The 18492-nt window shown below is 31.9% G+C and overlaps 1 protein-coding gene across 1 annotated transcript; it reads right to left on the bottom strand.

Annotated features, from left to right (window-relative positions):
* Positions 1-1208: 1208 nt before the first annotated feature.
* Positions 1209-14409, bottom strand: LOC143066247 (titin-like). Its single transcript, XM_076239239.1, has 5 exons — positions 14403-14409; positions 12431-12694; positions 2343-2438; positions 1520-1588; positions 1209-1344 (listed from the first exon to the last, which is right to left on the bottom strand). The coding sequence occupies exons 1-5, from the start codon at positions 14407-14409 to the stop codon at positions 1259-1261; spliced, it is 522 nt and encodes a 173-aa protein (XP_076095354.1). The 3' UTR covers positions 1209-1258.
* Between the last annotated feature and the right edge of the window lie 4083 nt (positions 14410-18492).

Here is an 18492-nt window from a genome sequence, read left to right as displayed (position 1 = left end):
TTCAAGATAATAACCATAAACAGCAAAATTTCCTTAAAATTACCAATTCAGGGGCAGTAACCTAACAAAGAGTTGTCTGATTGTGGCCAAGTTTGGTTTAATTTGGCCCAGTAGTTTCAGAGAAGATTTTTGTAAAAGATTACTAAGATTTAAGAAAAATGGTTAAAAATTAACTATTAAAGGCAATTACTCCTAAAGGGGTCAACTGACCATTTTAGTTAACGATGACGGACGCCAAGTGATGAGAAAAGCTCACTTGGCCTTTTGGGCCAGGTGAGCTAAAAAGGTTACAACTTTATTTGTCCAACCACTCACAATATCTCAGAAGGTTTGCACTTTATGGAACTCTGCATAAATAATCAGAAAAGGTCAATTTTACAGTATTTTAGTTAACTTCAAAAAGACTTTTTTTTGAAATTTCAAAAATTGTGTATTGGGCCTACAGGATACAAAACCCTTTTTGATAAGGCTTACAAAAAAACTTTTTTATGCATGGTTTGCTATTTTTTTACCTTACAGGGGCACTAGCTACGAGATATATAAAAAATCTAAAGTTTGATTTTTTTCTGTTCAATCAATAATGAAAGTGAAATAGTGAAATAACAATTCGCTTTTTGCAGCCAAAAAGGTTCAATTTTGTCAAATCACGCTAAGAAACATTGATAATTAGTTATTCACTTGCAAGTGAATGAGTCGACCTCTTTAAATCCGTATTCATATGAACTTCAATTTAACCCCTAGCTAAAGATTGACAACGCATGCATTGTACGTGTACTGGTTATTTAAAGAAAAAGAATGTCAACAATGAAAGTGAAACTACGGTAAATCATTTGATTACTAATTGGATGCACATAAAATCATTCTTATACGGTTAAAAACAATGAGAAACATCTATTTTTAATCTACAAAATAAAATCAAACAGACCTATAAAAATCCTATTGCACGTGTTGGTTTAATCTATTCATTTCTTTATTTATGTTTACATCGCTTATATGGTCATCTGAGGTCAAATCGATAGTTAATTAGATGGCGTCTGGACTAAAATACACACGAAACGAACCTATATATTATCTACCCCATGCTCTGTTAACTGTTTATTTTAGACTTATGATAGTTTGGATAAATGTTTTACATTGTTATAAATCAAATATGAGAATTTGAGTCAAATCGGTGACCATGAATTTGACAGCTAGTGCCCCTTTAATATATAATTTATTTGCTTAACAAGGAATCAAGGAATTTTTAAATATTGTTACTTCAGTGATTACCTTGTTGTTCACTTGGTAAAGGCTTGGTATTTCCCACTTTAACTTTCTTAACAGCAGACAAATGTTCACCATCATCTGAAAAAGTCTAAACTATTAGATTATTATTAAGTAAAGTTATATTTGCATCAGAAGTAATTCCATTTCATAAAGGGAAAACTTTATGTTTTTACCTTAATCAACTGTTAATATATAATTTATTTACTTGACAAGGATTTAAACAATTTTTAAATATTGTTACTTCAGTGATTACCTTGTTTATTTGATAAAGGCTTGGTATTTTCCATTGTAACTTTAACATCAGACAAGTGTTCACCATCCTCTGAAAAAATAAAGTAATATTTGCATCAGATGTAGATCCATTTCACCAAAGGAAAACTTTGATTTGATTTGTTAAATTTTAGCTGCATACTACCTGATCACCAAAAACAACAGATCTAGGAGAACAGGAGGCGCAGACATCTAAGGTGAATGCAGTATACCACTCACTCCTCTGGTATTTCAAAATATTTTCTTCAGTATCACATGTATAAACATACACTTTTATATAAATGACAAATAAATAAACTGTTGACAAAAAGATATGTCTCGCCTGCATGCATAAAATTCAGACCATGACATAGAGGGCAAGTCCTCAAAATAGTCTTCATACTGATATGTACTGATAAAAATGCAATTTCATACTAATATAAGTACAGTTTTAATCAAACTTACTTTTAAAAGCAGAGAACTTAACATTAAAAATTATTTTTTAATTAAACATCATTCTACCATGACTTAGGGCCCAGGGCCTTGATGTAATCGTCCAACAGATAGTGCATTTGGTAGATTTACCGACATTCAATGTATTCTATAGATATTATAGGTAGTCAAACCTACATGGGGATTTTTTCCCCACGAATTAAAAGTACTTTCACAGTATCTATTCCCTAAATAATCATTACCATGGCTTTATCAGTTTATTTTCAACTTATGAGTTTGAATTTTCCTTTGCAATCTTCTACCTCTCCTTTTTTTTTTCTCTTTTACAGGTTTCAAAATCAAAGGTTAAAATAAAAATATTTAATTGTTTGTACCAATGTGTTCCTCTTTTCTTTGCAAATCGACAATTTCACCACCATCTTCATTTTTATTTTCCATAGATGGGACTGATTCTGGTTGCAACAATTTTTCTGAAAATAAAAGAAACAAGTTAAAAGGCTGCACTGCAGTATACCACTCACTCCTCTGGTATATCAAAATATTTTCTTCAGTTCCATATATGTATAAACATGCACTTTTATATATTAAAATGATATATAAATAAACATACCGTATTTATTCTATTTAAAGCCCTTCTTATTAACGCCCCCCTACTGAAAATTGTGCGTTCAGTACTTTTGACTTCTAATAAACGCCCCCATTTTGTAGTTAAAAAAATAAAATTGAAACTAACCCATTACAATATTGCAAAGACATCGACCCGGTCACTCAGAAACATGAAACGAAAAATCAATAATGCCCATGTTTTAATCCACTACGATAATACAACACAGTGTGTACAAGTTCCAAAAATAGATCTGTCAGTTACACAGTACGCTATTAAGTTCAACGTTATAAACAGGCATGCATTTCTAAACTAATATTGAATAAATTTATACATCAAATGTTATTGTTTTTATTGAGGTCACATTACAGATAAACGCTATTTATAGATAATGGAGACAATTATCAAGAAACATGTGTATGTTACTATAGTCTGTTTCAAAAAAATTAAGGTAAAGGTAAATGAAGTAAGGTACAAAATTTGTTTCTCTAATTGACGCCCTTCTTTTGGAAATTGTCTTCGCCCCCAGGGCGTTATTAGAATAAATACGGTATATATATATACACATGGAAAAAGTTTTACAACACCAAATTCAAATTCAAATTAAAAAAACACTCTTTATTTTTTTGTGATATAATTTGTTGAAATAGAACTAGTATAGCATATTATTTAAACATCACCTGAGTTCAATCAATAAATATCAACTCGATAAGTTCTTATCTGCACATGCAGCTACTGTACTTGTAAACAATAAAACAGTGTTTTTATCCTCATTGTTTACAACACTTTGAATAACCAAGTTTATAAAGTTATCGATTGAAAGCTTGTAATTGGTCATCCACAACTCATAACTGCAGCAAGATGGCAGATAATCAGCATGAGAGACGCAGGTATGTCGCTGTGACAATTGCACATATTGTTGGTCATCACCATTCCACTATAAGTCGTTTTGAGAATAAAAATTAGGCAACAAACGATGTTAAAGACCTTCCGAGATCAAGAAGACCCCCTATAACATTTGTTAGGGAAAATCAAGCATAATAAAGGTTGGTCAGAAGGAAACCCATTGCAAACAATACAATCCTAACCAGATGCTCCGCAGGGCGCAACTTTGTACGACCGCATAGGTTGAACCCTGAACAGTTGGGGCAAGTATGGACACAACATTCAAGCTGGATTCAGCTCTAAATTTGGATTGTGATTAAATAGTTGACACAGCATAGGTTTTGGACACAGAATAAATGTGGTCTAATGAACTTAAAATAATTTTTTTGTCTTTGAGCAATCACTATGCTGTTAAATATTAATCCTCTCAAAAAAATGTTTGAAGAAATTTTCTTTTTATTTATGAAATCTGAAATGAGAAAAATTAAACATCCCCCCCCCCCCCACCATTTTTTTTTCACATCCCCCTTTCCCTTTTTTCAAAACTGATCTCAATTCAAATTTCTAATGGAGTTAGCAACAATAACTACTCATTTAAATACATCATAAAATATTAAAATGTAACAAAAAGTGCTTGTTATCACTGAATGGTAAAGAGTGTTTTAATTTATCAGTTGGTAGTAAAAGTGAATATATATTGTGCATTGTATAAAACAATGATTTAAGTTGATTCAACTACTATTCTGGACAAAGAAAGATAACTCCAATCAATTGAAAATTTCTTGCTATTGCACAATATTGTGCAATTAGATATTTCTTGCTATTGCGCAATACTGTGCAATTGAAAATATTTGCTATTGCACAAATCAATACTGTGCAATTGAAGATTTCTTGCTATTGCACAATACTGTTCAATTGAACATTTTTTGCTATTGCACAATACTGTGCAATTGAAGATTTCTTGCTATTGCTGAATACTGTGCAATTGAAAATTTCTTGCTATTGAACAATACTTAATATAATAATTTTGGATCCTGATTTGAACCAACTTGAAAACTGGGCCCATAATCAAAAATCTAAGTGCATGATTAAATTCAGCATATCAAAAACGCCAAAAAATTCAATTTTTATTAAAATCAAACTTAGTTTAATTTTGGACCCTTTGGTATTTAATGTAGACCAATTTGAAAACGGGACTAAAAATTAAGAATCTACATACACAGTTAGATTTGGCATATCAAAGAACCCCAATTATTCAATTTTTGATGAAATCAAACAAAGTTTAATTTTGGACTCTGATTTGGACCAACTTGAAAACTGGGCCAATAATCAAAAATCTAAGTACATTTTTAGATTCAGCATATCAAAGAACCCCAAGGATTCAATTTTTGTTAAAATCAAACTAAGTTTAATTTTGGACCCTTTGGACCTTAATGTAGACCAATTGGAAAACGGGACCAAAAATTAAGAATCTACATACACAGTTACATCCGGCATATCAAAGAACCTCATTTATTCAATTTTTGATGAAATCAAACAAAGTTCAATTTTGAAACCTTTGGGCCCCTTATTCCTAAAAACCTGTTGGGACCAAAACTCCCAAAATCAAACCCAACCTTCCTTTTATGGTCATAAACCTTGTGTTTAAATTTCAAAGATTTCTATTTACTTATACTAAAGTTATGGTGCGAAAACCAAGAATAATGCTTACTTGGGCTCCTTTTTGGCCCCTTATTCCTAAACTGTTTGAACTAAAACTCCCAAAATCAATCCCAACCTTCCTTTTGTGGTCATAAACCTTGTGTCAAAATTTCATAGATTTCAATTTACTTAAACTAAAGTTATAGTGCAAAAACCAAGAAAATGCTTATTTGGGCCCTTTTAGGCCCCTAATTCCTAAAATTTTGGGACCAAAACTCCCAAAATCAATCCCAACCTTCCTTTTGTGGTTATAAACCTTGTGTTAAAATTTCATAGATTTCTATTCACTTTTACTAAAGTTAGAGTGCGAAAACTAAAAGTATTCGGACGATGATGACGACGACGCAGGACGACGACGCCAACGTGATAGCAATATACGACGAAAAATTTAAATTTTTGCGGTCGTATAAAAAGAGAGTGATAACCATACAGGAGCCTTTAAACAAGAACTGTTCGAGATAGGCTCATCGCTACTGGTTACCCTGCGATAAGACAATTTAGGGGACCTTTGCCTACGAACAGACACACAGTTGCCTGTATCCAATATAGTACAGAGCTCACCAAAGTTGGAAATAAGCCTCGTGGAGGAAAATCCATTGTTCCAATGGAATTCGGTTTATCTTCCTTGATCTGATTGTAGCCCGAATTTGAACCATATCGAGCACATTTTGGACACTATTGGGTGTAACATGCACGAAAAGGACACCCCAGTTCAAACACATCATGAAATAAACAATACCCTTCGTCAGGAATGGTTGCTGCTACAAATTAGCAATAAATTAGTTGACTTATGGCAGGAATCAGAAAGAAGGCGTTAAGATGCGGTTATCCGTTTGAATGGAGGCTGAACACAAAGTACTAATTCTTTGGGGTATAATGATCAACCATGATATGAACAATCATCATGTTAAGATTAATTTTGAAATGTCTGACATTGTAAAGTTCGACTACAGTGAAAGTTTTTTTGTACAAAAAACACTTCATTTTGTTATAAAAATAATGGTTAGATAAAACATTTTATTTTCATACATTTTTTGTTCGTTTTAATGCCAATGTTATCATTAACTACATTTCAATATCATTTTACAAATATTTTATCATATTCCATCCAAAATAAGAGGCTGATTTTTCAAGTTTTAAAAAATCAAGGTGTTGCAATACTTTTTTCCATGTGTATATATATATGTCTCTCCTGTCTGCATAAAATTCAGAAAAGGACAATCTGATGGATAGCAACATTGCTTATTAATTGTAATAGCCATTTTAGCTGATATGTATAGATTATCAAGTTTTCCACACATTGATATCATAAAATATTAGCTGTGAGCCACAATGTGAACCTTTTTGGCGAGTGAGCTCAGCAACCAAGCTAAAAAGTTTCACATTATGTCAAGCGGCTGATATTTTACAATATTTATAAAAGAAAACCTGATTATCTGTTTATCGTTCTATTACTGGTCTTTTCCCTCTCCCTACATTTTTACGCTTGATGAAAGCAAGCTTAATAATGTCTCCTCTCGCATTGTGACGTCGCTGATACCTTCTCCTCTCACATAGTGATGTCTAATAATGCCTGGTCTCGTTTTGAAGCCTTAATACAAGAATTACGGAGCGACAGAGCAGGGTGATTAGGCGTAGGGAAGGACAATAAGTACTGTTAGTAATGCAACTTTATACCAAATATCATTTATGTATTGCAAGTAGATCCCATCAAACTGAAAACTGCTAGTCGACTCACAGTCAACTATCCATCACATAGAATGCAGTACTTCAAAATAGTCATCCAACTGATATATACTGATAGTAACTTCATACTAATATATCTAGGGGGTCTCATTGGGGGGTTCCGATCCCAGATCCCGCTTACTGTTTTGTCAGATTCCTGTATCTTGCTTACACTATGTACATAAGCAATTCTCAATTTTGTCATTTCCCGGGTCCTGCAAGACCTCATTTCCCGTTTTCACAACACAATAATTTGACTTTCATGTGTCACGCTACAAAAAATCGGCAATCCCGCATCATGCTTAGACCTCAATGAGACCCACTATCAATGATATATATCACAATTAAGTAGTTTCAATCAAACTAACTTAGGCAGAAAAATTAATGTTAATCAAAGAGCATGATTGCTCTGAGGGATGCGATTGCCATTAATTGTTTTCATTGATACATGTATTACATTTAGTATTATTTTCAAAAATAATTCAACTGCACTTGTAAAATGCTTGGTAAAATGTAATTTACGTAATCTGAATAGTTATTCAACTTTGAAAATAGCAATCCTCGATACAAGTGTTTGAATAATGTACTTAGGCCATGGTTTTTTAATTTGTTGGTTTACGGATTTTCTCCATGAAAAAGTCGGGTCGGTCGGTCGGGAAAAAAATTAAAAAAAATACCTTTCAAGACAAAAAACTGATATGCAAAATAAATATATATTTCACCTTTCTAATAATATGTTTGTTATCCTATTTTGTCATCATTTCTTAAATTTTAGTTTAATGAAATATTATTGCTCAGTTGTAATAAAAATTGCATGACATTGCCTAATAATTTCCCGTAAAAAAGATGGTGCACGGACAAAGACGTAATTAAATTTCATAAAGGAAGACAAATTCACATAGCTCTTAATCAATTCCAGAAAACTTGGTGAATAATGATCTTCAAGAACGAAAACTGATAAAGAAATAAATGTAAAAGCGTGGTAAGAAAATATTTTTCAACACACGCGTCAAAAACGTAATAGACTCGTCCACTGGAAAAAACGAGAATATCGGGTTAATCTGTTGTCACGAATTCCTGTTTTTATCCAAATGGACGAAATTTTTTTATTATCTATGAAACAAGAAAATTTTAAATGATCTGTTAATATTCAGTACTTTAACTTGATGTCCTAAACTTCCACCTGTCCACATTTGGACAAGTCTATTTCTATGAGAAAATGCATCTTACGGACTGTTGACAAATAAGAGAAACGAACTTATTGTGTAATTGGTTTTAAACACGGGTTTCGTTCCACAAAAATATTTGTCCAAACGACATGTCAAGGTCATTAATAATTGATTTATCTATTTTTAGAAACGTAAACTGGAAGTTTCATTTTTTCACAACAGAAAGTGTTATCAATTCTGTTAGTGATTAATGCATTTCATTTTATAAAAAAAGGCTAATTTATTTATTTTTCAGGGATAATGCATTTGTTAGGGTCGGCGGGAATGAAAAAGCATGAAAAGTCAATTTTATTTTTATTCTGGAAATAGGCAAAATCAGGTCGGCGGATCCGTAAACCAACAAATTAAAAAATCCTGGCCTTATTGTGTTTTATTTTTGTACTTTCAATTCCAAGTCTACTTTCCACAGCAGTCCCTGAGAGTGACGGAAGGTATTTCACTTCGTACCTTATCACCTATTTTTCTACATGAATTCTTTGGGTCAGTGGGCATGACTCCTTTCCGTGCACATTCCTCTGTTCAGTTTGCGATGGTGTTTAATATAATACGACGTCTATCGACAGAACAAGTTAATTTTTCTTGACGTATCGTCGTATTTTGATTCAGAATTGATGAAAGTATAAGTGAGACCACTCGAAATGATAATATGGAAGACTCTATTTTTTACCATTTTTACCATGACTTAGGGCCCAGGACCTTGATGTAATCGTCCAACAGATAGTGCATTTGGTAGATTTACCGACATTCATTGTATTCTATAGATATTATAGGTAGTCAAATCTACATGGGGATTTTTTCCCCACGAATAAAAGTACTTTCACAGTATCTATTCCCTAAATAATCATTACCATGGCTTTATCAGTTTATTTTCAACTTATGAGTTTGAATTTTCCTTCGCAATCTTCTACCTCCCCTTTTTTTTCTCTTTTACAGGTTTCAAAATCATAGGTTAAAATAAAAATATTTAATTGTTTGTACCAATGTGTTCCTCTTTTCTTTGCAAATCGACAATTTCACCACCATCTTCATTTTTTTTTCCATAGATGACTCCTTTCCGTGCACATTCCTCTGTTCAAATTGCGATCGCTTTTAATATAATACGACGTCTATAGACAGAACAAGTTAATTTTTCTTGACGTATCGTCGTATTTTGATTCAGAATTGATGAAAGTATAAGGGAGACCACTCGAAACGATAATATGGAAGACTCTATTTTGGCTGAAGCCGTGTTCTAGTTACACTTTTACGTTGTGGTATACATTTATTTTAATTTAAATGATGTATATGATTTAAAATTATGCAACAACAATAACCCTCAATAGCAGACAGACATAGAAAGGATCTCGTGAGTTTCAAATTAATCAATGGAGTGGGGAATCCATAGCAACCATTCAATCTGATACCCCTTGAAGTCAAGAAAACTATACGCATGCGCATATTTACCTAAACAAACCATTGACTTGCGATTTGTAGCAAGGACATATTGAAAATGTTAATCAAACGACCTCTATTTCTTTATGGAAGTGTACAATACCAAATATCAGTTTCATAACGGTGACATATAAGAAAACTCCACTTCAGTTCTTATATGACAGAAATAGATTTATCAATTGGAATTCAGAGAACTCTTGCTAATGTTATCAAAACTGGGGAATTCCCTCTGACGTGTTTCTAAATTCATAAAAATTCGTAAGGGTTCCACGGAACCCAATGTCTCGCCTACTTTTGCTGTTAATTGCAGACTCAACAAAAATGAGGAAAAACATCAATAAAAATTTCCCTCTCGATACTGTCGTTTGATTGAAAGAAGCTTCCAAGTTTGGTAAAAAATCCAGGATAGTTTATGAATCTAATAAATGTTTTATAAACTTTAACTGCAGACTGTATGCAATGTTAACTGGAAGAAAAACTAAGTCCATTTATAAGTAAAATACGGAAAAAGTGAATTTTTTTTTCACAAAATTTACTTCTGAATAATATCTTATGATCAGAAACAAGCTTATGTCTAAGTTTGGTAGAAATCCAGGATAGTTTAAGAACATTATAAAAATTTTAAAAACTTAAACCACAGAGTGAATGTTTTGTTTCTGGCCAAAAAAATAAGTCCATTTATAAGTAAAATACGGAAAAGTGGAAATTTATTTTTACAAAATTTTCTTCTTGATACTATCTTATGATCATAAACAAGCTTCTGTCCAAGTTTGGTACAAATCAAGGATAGTTTATGAAAGTTATTAAAATTTTAAAAACTTTAACCACAGAGTGAATGTAATGTTTCCTCGCAGAAAAACTAAGTCCATTTATAAGTAAAATACGGAAAAAATGGAATTTTATTTTTACAAAATTTACTTCTGGATACTTTCTTATGATCATAAACAAGCTTCTGTCCAAGTTTGGTAGAAATTCAGTATAGTTTAAGAAAGTTATTAAAATTTCAAAAACTTTAACCACAGAGTGAATATTTGTGGACGCCGCCGAAAACGACGCCGACGACGGCGGAATGTAGGATCGCTTAGTCTCGCTTTTTCGACTAAAATCGAAGGCTCGACAAAAACACTACTGTAAATATCAATACTGCTGAATTCTGATTTTTCCTGTTGTTAAAAACATGCATATAAGTCAAGGGAAATATCGAAACATGAAGATTATAGGAAGAACATTATAGGACAGTTGTTTAAATTCAATCCTTTTGTTTGTTTTGGCCATTTAAAGCAAGACAATCTTAAGAATCTGAGATCATCCTTAATGTTTAGAATAAGACGGTTGACGTGATGGCAATGGTAAAAGTCTACAGATTGCTAGAAAGCAAATGTATCCCAAAAATTACTTATTAATTTAACGTCATTAGACCATGACTTAGGGTGCAGAGCCTTGCTGTAATCTTCAAACTGATATATACAGATAGTGAATGCAACTTCAAAGTAAATATCTAAGATTTATCACAAAAAGTTCCTATTAAAAGGAAGGAAACAGAAAATTTAACAATTGCTGACGCTGAAGCCAGAGACAAAGCTGTTGTCACTGTTAAAGCAACCTCTATGTCTGGCTCTCCATGACTTTCCTCAAAGGCAGATACAAATTCTTTATCAAACTTTTTCATCAATTTAGCGGTTGGCAGATTCTCTCCAAAAGATCAAAAATTCATAATAGATCATCATTGAATAGCAATTTTCTTGTCTTATTTTTTACCTATTTTGTACTTTCTGTTTATCATAATGTATCACTTTCATTTAGAATAGGTTTCGTAAAGTGTTTAGCGTATTAAAAACATAGTGACCTTTAATTTCAATAAATAAAGTATATTTCAAAAGGTTTCTCTTATCTTTAAAAATGCTATCTATCCTTCTAGATCTGGAGCATTACAAATGATATAATAACTTGTTGCATTGTCATTGAAGGTAACATTAAAGATATCATGTTGGATTCTTGTCTATTTATGATATCATGTTCATTGTAGTTGGACTGCTGTCAATGTATGGAATACCTGATGCCTCTTTTTCAATACATGTATTTAAATAAAGAGAATCCTATAATTAAAGAGTTTATTTTGAGTTACTTTTAATTAAGTTAAAAGCTATTGTAAGCGCCAAAAATTCAAAACATTGTAGTCTTGGTTAAAGTGACACCATCAAAATTTAAATTTGATCTGTATTTTGTGGTAATAACCAGTGTATAAGTTTCAGTACATTTGGTTGAGGGAAACCAACTTTGAGACTTAAGGACGGACAGACAAGGGTAAAACAGAATACCCCCTCTGCTACAGTAGGCATAATAACAAATTTTTTGAGCAGCATTCAGACCAATAATTTGTGGAAGCAGTAATTATATTTTTTCATTGTAAGTCAATATCTCCAAAACAGGAGTGGGAAAATTCAAAGAACTATTAACTTGGTGTGGCATTATGACCCCTTTTTTTGGGGTGCAGGTTATTTCAACCTGTTACCTTACTTTGAGAAGGCTTAAATAATTTTACCATATTTTTTAACTTCAGGGGCTCTTATCATACCTCTTGCTCCTTATATGAAATAAACTTAATTGTATGGCCAATCTATATTTTAACACCCAAAGTTAGGCATTATACAAATATTTGTTTTTCTATTTCCTTTGAAAACTGCAGTTTGGTCCAGTATAGAACATTTTTGTAACATTATCTTCATTCATATCCAGATCTGTTTCTGGTACTGTCCATTTAAGGCTTTATGTTTGGGATGAATGTAATAGTTTTTCAAAAGAATGTTGAATCTTTAAACAAGCACATTTTTAACATCAATTTTCATGACTTTCATCATTTAAATATTTATTCCATGCATAAAATTACCTTCTTTTGACAGCCTTGCACAGCTCAACTTATCCTCAATGATAACTGTATATGTTCCAATATCTTGTAGGCTTGCCTTCTCAATTTTCAGAGAATGACTATTCTCTCTCGATTGACAAATATATGACACGTCTGAAGTCTGAATCTGTTTGCCATCTTTCAGCCATGTTGCTCGACTTTTGTTCTTAGACACTGTACATTCAAACAATACAGAATTTGATTCTTTAAATTTTATGTTTTTTAACTCCTTAGTTATCTTCAGTTCTGCAAAATAACAATACATAAAAGATTGCTATGATATAGCAAAATGTCGACCAACTCTGAAAAAAGGAAAAAATACAGAATTGTGTACACAGTATACATGTACATTCATAAGTGTATATCAAGCTTTTGTATTTTTCCCTGTTATTCAAAGGGCAAAACAATGTGTATGTGTCATAGCAGTCTCATAAGTATAGACAATTTGAAAAGATTGTACAATATGGTCAAATACACATAAATCATACCTGTCAACCGATCCGTATTCCGGGGGTGTGACCCGAGATTTTCACAATTCTGAGGGATCACCCAGGACACCCGCCGGGTCATTGAAATAACCCGGGAATTCCGAAAATGACCCGATTTCACCCGTATTTCTTAGCCTTGAGATTGATTTTCATAAGTAATATTCCTTTGAAATACCGGCAAATTCGTAATTCTTCCATGAACAGGCAGTTCATCTAGCTATGTAAACTGTCAAATTAAGTGACCCATTAAGTGCATGGCTTCACTTGACAGCTTTGGTGTCAAACACACTGTTAATTAACACCAATTACCTTAACTTTAGGTCATAAATAAATTGCACTACTGGTTTACAAACATATTTGAACTAGAGTTACTTTCCCTTATTTGTCACCATTCAAAATTATTCCTTATATTTACGTTTTATGGGTGAAAAAGATTAAATCATAAAAATATAAAATTCAAATACATATTGAAAAATAACTTTTCATTATTTTTATACCTTTATACAATTTTTAAAAAAAAGTTAAAAATTATTTTTTACATTTATACTTCCTTTAACTGTATTACTATATTTTATCATAGTCTAATTTCCTTGCCAATTGAGAGATGCATGTTCATAGATATAATACCTCTACATGGTATGTTTAAAGGCTACAGCCAGTAGGCTCATTTAAAAATTACATTTGAGAAATTAATTATAGATGATGACAAAAAGTAAAGAACATATAAAAATCTTTAAAAGTGCAATGAAATAATAATAAATAAGATTTAAAATGACTTAACCAAGTGAACATGCATTGATGTTTATGTATCTTTGATATACATTATAAGAAAATGTACCATAAATACTGAAATTCAGCTCGAAAAAGTTTGTACGCGTTATGACCTGAGATTTGATTCTTCAATGCAGGTCATGACCTGCATTTTCATCGTCACAGGTTGACAGGTATGCATAAATGATAATACTAAATAGCAAACAACTCTACCAAACTATATGCCTTACAACCTCAGAGGCATTGTAGCTTTTAGAAAAGTGTTCCTTAATTTACTGGTCTTGAATGTAGTATAAAAGAAAGAAGGTGTTATCGTAAAAAAATCAGACAACTATCAGTATTAAAAGCTGTGGGTAAATTTTATCTAAATGTCTGCCTTTGATTTTTTCTTGCAATTTTGATAACACATTCTACATACAACATTTACAAGTAGTAGATATTCAATTGCAAAAGAAAATAAATGGGGAATTTGTCCATGGGACACAGATGATGCCCCAACTTGCAAATAACTTTGTTAAAGAAACATAACTTTTGAAGTGTAAAAGTGACACTACCCAAATTTGTACTTGATCTGAGTTTGGTGGTAATAAGTAGTGTTGTCAAATCGTACACTTTTGCCTAACGGGTTACTCGTATAATCATTGGACCCAACACATAGATATAAGAAGATGTGGTATGAGTGTCAATGTGACTACCTTCCATGCAAGTGATACATTTAAGTTTTTATAATACAATGAATTGAAGTTTGCCCTTTGGTATTATAAGGCTTGTCTGTGAAGATTCCTGTCAAAGTTAAACTTTTAATAATCATATACACGGTATCAACTATGGAGTTTGTACTAACTTCAGATTGTAAAATAAAAAAAACGTCTTGATCTCGTAGAATTGAATATGTCTGAAACCGATGATTCTTAGTTTTCTCTTGTTGTCTCCGAAAATAATGTGGAGTGTTTTAATCTAAATTGATTAATCCTGATACTCGTACCATCAAGTATACATTGATAACATTCACGTCGGCTTTTTACAGTTTTTGAGTTAGCATTTAGTTTAAAGAATGACAAAGACTTGCACGACCGAGATTGCACATTTAAGATGTCGGTCTACACAATATTATAGATCAAAAATGAAATAATGAAGTAAATCGTAAAATTAAATTGTATTACTGATTTAAAGTTACTGTTAAAAAAACATGTAACTAATTACGTTTCCTTAATATCTTGCCCCAAGCTGAGAGACAAGTTCTAATTTTTTTTTTTTTTTTTTTTATTAACAATAGCAATCAATATACAGGACAATTGATTCGTCAAATTAATTACCACCACGACATTTTTTAAAGAAATTATATCTATTTAATGATTTCAAAACAAATTTATATGAAATCTATTAAAATTTACAAAAAAGTCCGGTTAACCGGTTAGCGTTTTTGGTATTCAGTATTCGGTCGTTAGAACGGTTAACCGGTTAACCAGTTAACCGTTGCCAACACTAGTAATAAGCATTGTTTATATAACACTTGTCTCATAACACTTGGAAGGGGCAAACCTAAGTTAGAGAACAGAAGGGAAAAATTCAGCAATTTTTTTTACTCTAGAACGGTATTAGTGACACCACTAAAATTCAAACTTGATCTGTGATTAATGGTAATAAGCAATGTGTATAAGTTTCATAAGAGAATGGAAACTGATTTTGGGATGTATAGATGGTTGGACAAACAGAAGGACAAAGGTAAAACTAAATGCCCCTCAGCTATGGCAGGGCATAAAAACATTGCAAATATCTATCAAAATATGAACAAGTGGCAAAAAAATTTAACTCAAAATGACATCTTTATAATCAAAGAGCTGATTGCTCTGAGGTGGAAGAAGATGTATAAAAGGTCACTTGAATTACCATAAAAGCAGTCCCTACCAACCCAGCCTGCTCTGTCCCATAATTGCTTTCGATGTATTTTTTTTCTTCCAAAAATAATAATACTCATAACTCAACCAAAACTCACTATTATTAAACATAACAAGAATGTGTCCATAGTACACGGATGCCCCATCTGCACTATCATTTTCTATGTTCAGTGGACCATGAAAATGGGGTAAAATCTTTAATTTGGCATTAAAACTAGAAAGATCATGTCAAAGGGAACATGTGTACTAAGTTTCAAGTTCAACTTCATTAAAAACTACCTAGACAAAAAACTTTAACCTGGAGCGGGACAGACAGACCAATGAATGAACGGACGAACGAACAAACAAACAGACGAATGGATGCACAAACCAGAAACATAATGCCCATAAATAGGGCATAACCAGGTGCTCTGCAGGGCGCAGCTTTATACGACCCCAGTGGTCGAACCCTGAACAGTTGGGGCAAATTTGGTCACAAAATTCAAGCTTGATACTGTCTGAAGTTTGATTGTGATCAAATTTTTGACATAATATAGGTTTTTGCCACAAAAATTAATGTGGTTAAAGATCTAACACATCTATTGCACAATACTGTGCAATTGAATATTTCTTCTTGAAACTTTTCAAAATTCGAAATTTGAAAAATGTGGAAAAAAAAAAAAAATCCCTTAAAAAAATGGTAAACTCAGATCCCCCCCCCCCCCCCCCCCCCGGTGGAGCAATAACCCTTAAACTCAATCCCATGCTTTCCTTTGTAATATTGAACCTTGTAGTACAATTTCAGAGAGATCCATACACTTAAACACAAGTTATTGTCATGATTGTTTGGAAACTAGAAACATGCTTCTTTTTGGCCCTTTTTTGGCCCTTAATTCCTATGTCATGTACAAGTTGCAATTTTGTACAGGTTATAACATGTACAAAATTTTTGAACATGTTATAACTTGTATAATGCAAAAATACAAGTTATAACGTGTACAAAAGTACCTCGTACATGTTATAACCTGTACAAAATATTGCTTAAAAATGGTTTTAACTTGTACAAATTTAGAAAATAAAGATATATTTCTATTATTGCAACAGATGTTATTAACTTCAATAATATTTTCAATTTTTTTTATTAGGCATTTTGGGTTTTTTTGATATGCTGAATCTAAACATGTATTTAGATTTTCGATTATGAACCCAGTTTTCAAGTTGGTCCAAATTGGGGTCCAACATAAAACTTTGTATGATTCCAACAAAAATTTAATATATCGGGTTTGTTTGATATGCTAAATCTAACTGTGTTTGTAGATTTATTATTTTTGTCCACTTTTCAATTGGTCTACATTAAGGTCGAAAGAGTCGAAAATTTATCTTTGTTTGATTCCAACAAAAAATGATTTATTTGGGTTCTTTGATATGCTGAATCTAAACACGTTTTTAGATTTTTGATAATGTACCCAGTATTCATATATCAGAACATCTCTTACAGTTGGTCAAAAAGTTAGGACTACAGGAGAGGAGTTATTATACATAACCGATACAATGACACCCTGAGGTATATCTTTGCAAAGATCATCCTAGTAAACAGCTTTGAGACGAGGTCTGAGATATGTCAATAGATAGTCATAAGAATATCATAAAACAAGGCCTAACTCCTAAAATATATATCTTATGACAGGTCTTAGGAATGCTTCGTACTACCGACCACTAAACATTAACTGTATCAAAAAAGGACAAAACACACCAACATGAATGAATAATAAAAAAATGAGGAAAATATTATTGAAGTTAATAACATCTGTTGCAATAATAACCAGGTGCTCCGCAGGGCGCAGCTTTATATGACCGCAGAGGTCGATCCCTGAACAGTTGGGGCAGGTATGGACAAAACATTTAAGCGTGATACAGCTCTGAATTTGGATTGTGATCAAATTTTTGACATTATATGGGTTTTTTACACAAAACAAATGTCAAGATTTTACAAATCAATTAAAGATTTCTTCTTCAAACTTATTTAAATCTAAAATTAAATAGTTGACACAGCATAGGTTTCTGACACAGAATGAATGTGGTCTAATGAACTTAAAATTTTTTTTGCCTTTGAGCAATTCACTATGCTGTTGAATATTAATCCTGTCAAAAAAATGTTTGAAGAAATTTTCTTTTTATTTATGAAATTTGAAATGAGAACAAGTATGGACACAACTTTTAAGCTAAACATATTTCAGATAAGATAAGGAAAAAAAAACTTCATCAGCAACATTTTATATTGGCAAATTTCCAATGAAGTTATTTACATAAAGTTATTGGCAAAAAAAAATAGAAAATGACATCATAGTCATGTCTGGTAAATGTCCAACATACATTATCTAAAAACATTTTAGATAAGATAAGGAAAAAAGCTTCATCAGCAACATTTTATATTGGCAAATTTCCAATGAAGTTATTTACATAAAGTTACTGGCAAATAAAAATAGAAAATGACATCATAGTCATGTCTGGCAAATTTCCAACATATATTATCAACTACTATTCTATACAAAGAAAGATAACTCCAATTGAAAATTAATTGCTATTGCACAATATTGTGCAATTAGATATTTCTTGCTATTGTGCAATACTGTGCAATTGAAAATTTCTTGCTATTGCACAATACTTGATATGGAATCCTGATTTGGACCAACTTGAAAACTGGGCCCATAATCAAAAATCAAAGTACATGTTTAGATAAAGCATATCAAATAAGCCCAATAATTTATTTTTTGTTAAAATCAAACTTAGTTTAATTTTGGACCCTTTGGACCTTAATGTAGACCAATTTGAAAACTGGACCAAAAATTAAGAATCTACATAGTACACAGTTAGATTTGGCATATATATATCAAAGAACCCATTTATT

The sequence above is a fragment of the Mytilus galloprovincialis genome, chromosome 3 (assembly GCF_965363235.1).
Source record: "Mytilus galloprovincialis chromosome 3, xbMytGall1.hap1.1, whole genome shotgun sequence".
Taxonomy (NCBI): Eukaryota; Metazoa; Mollusca; class Bivalvia; order Mytilida; family Mytilidae; genus Mytilus; species Mytilus galloprovincialis.
This window is presented reverse-complemented; position numbering and strand designations above follow the sequence as displayed.

What these genes read in the sequence shown, in the direction of transcription:
- LOC143066247 (XM_076239239.1), bottom strand. An exon ending in AAGAAAAGAGGAACACATTG is followed by an intron (nt 1,589 to 2,342) that starts GTACAAACAATT and finishes TTATTTTTTCAG; the next exon opens with AGGATGGTGAACACTTGTCT. An exon ending in GCCTTTATCAAATAAACAAG is followed by an intron (nt 1,345 to 1,519) that starts GTAATCACTGAA and finishes AGACTTTTTCAG; the next exon opens with ATGATGGTGAACATTTGTCT.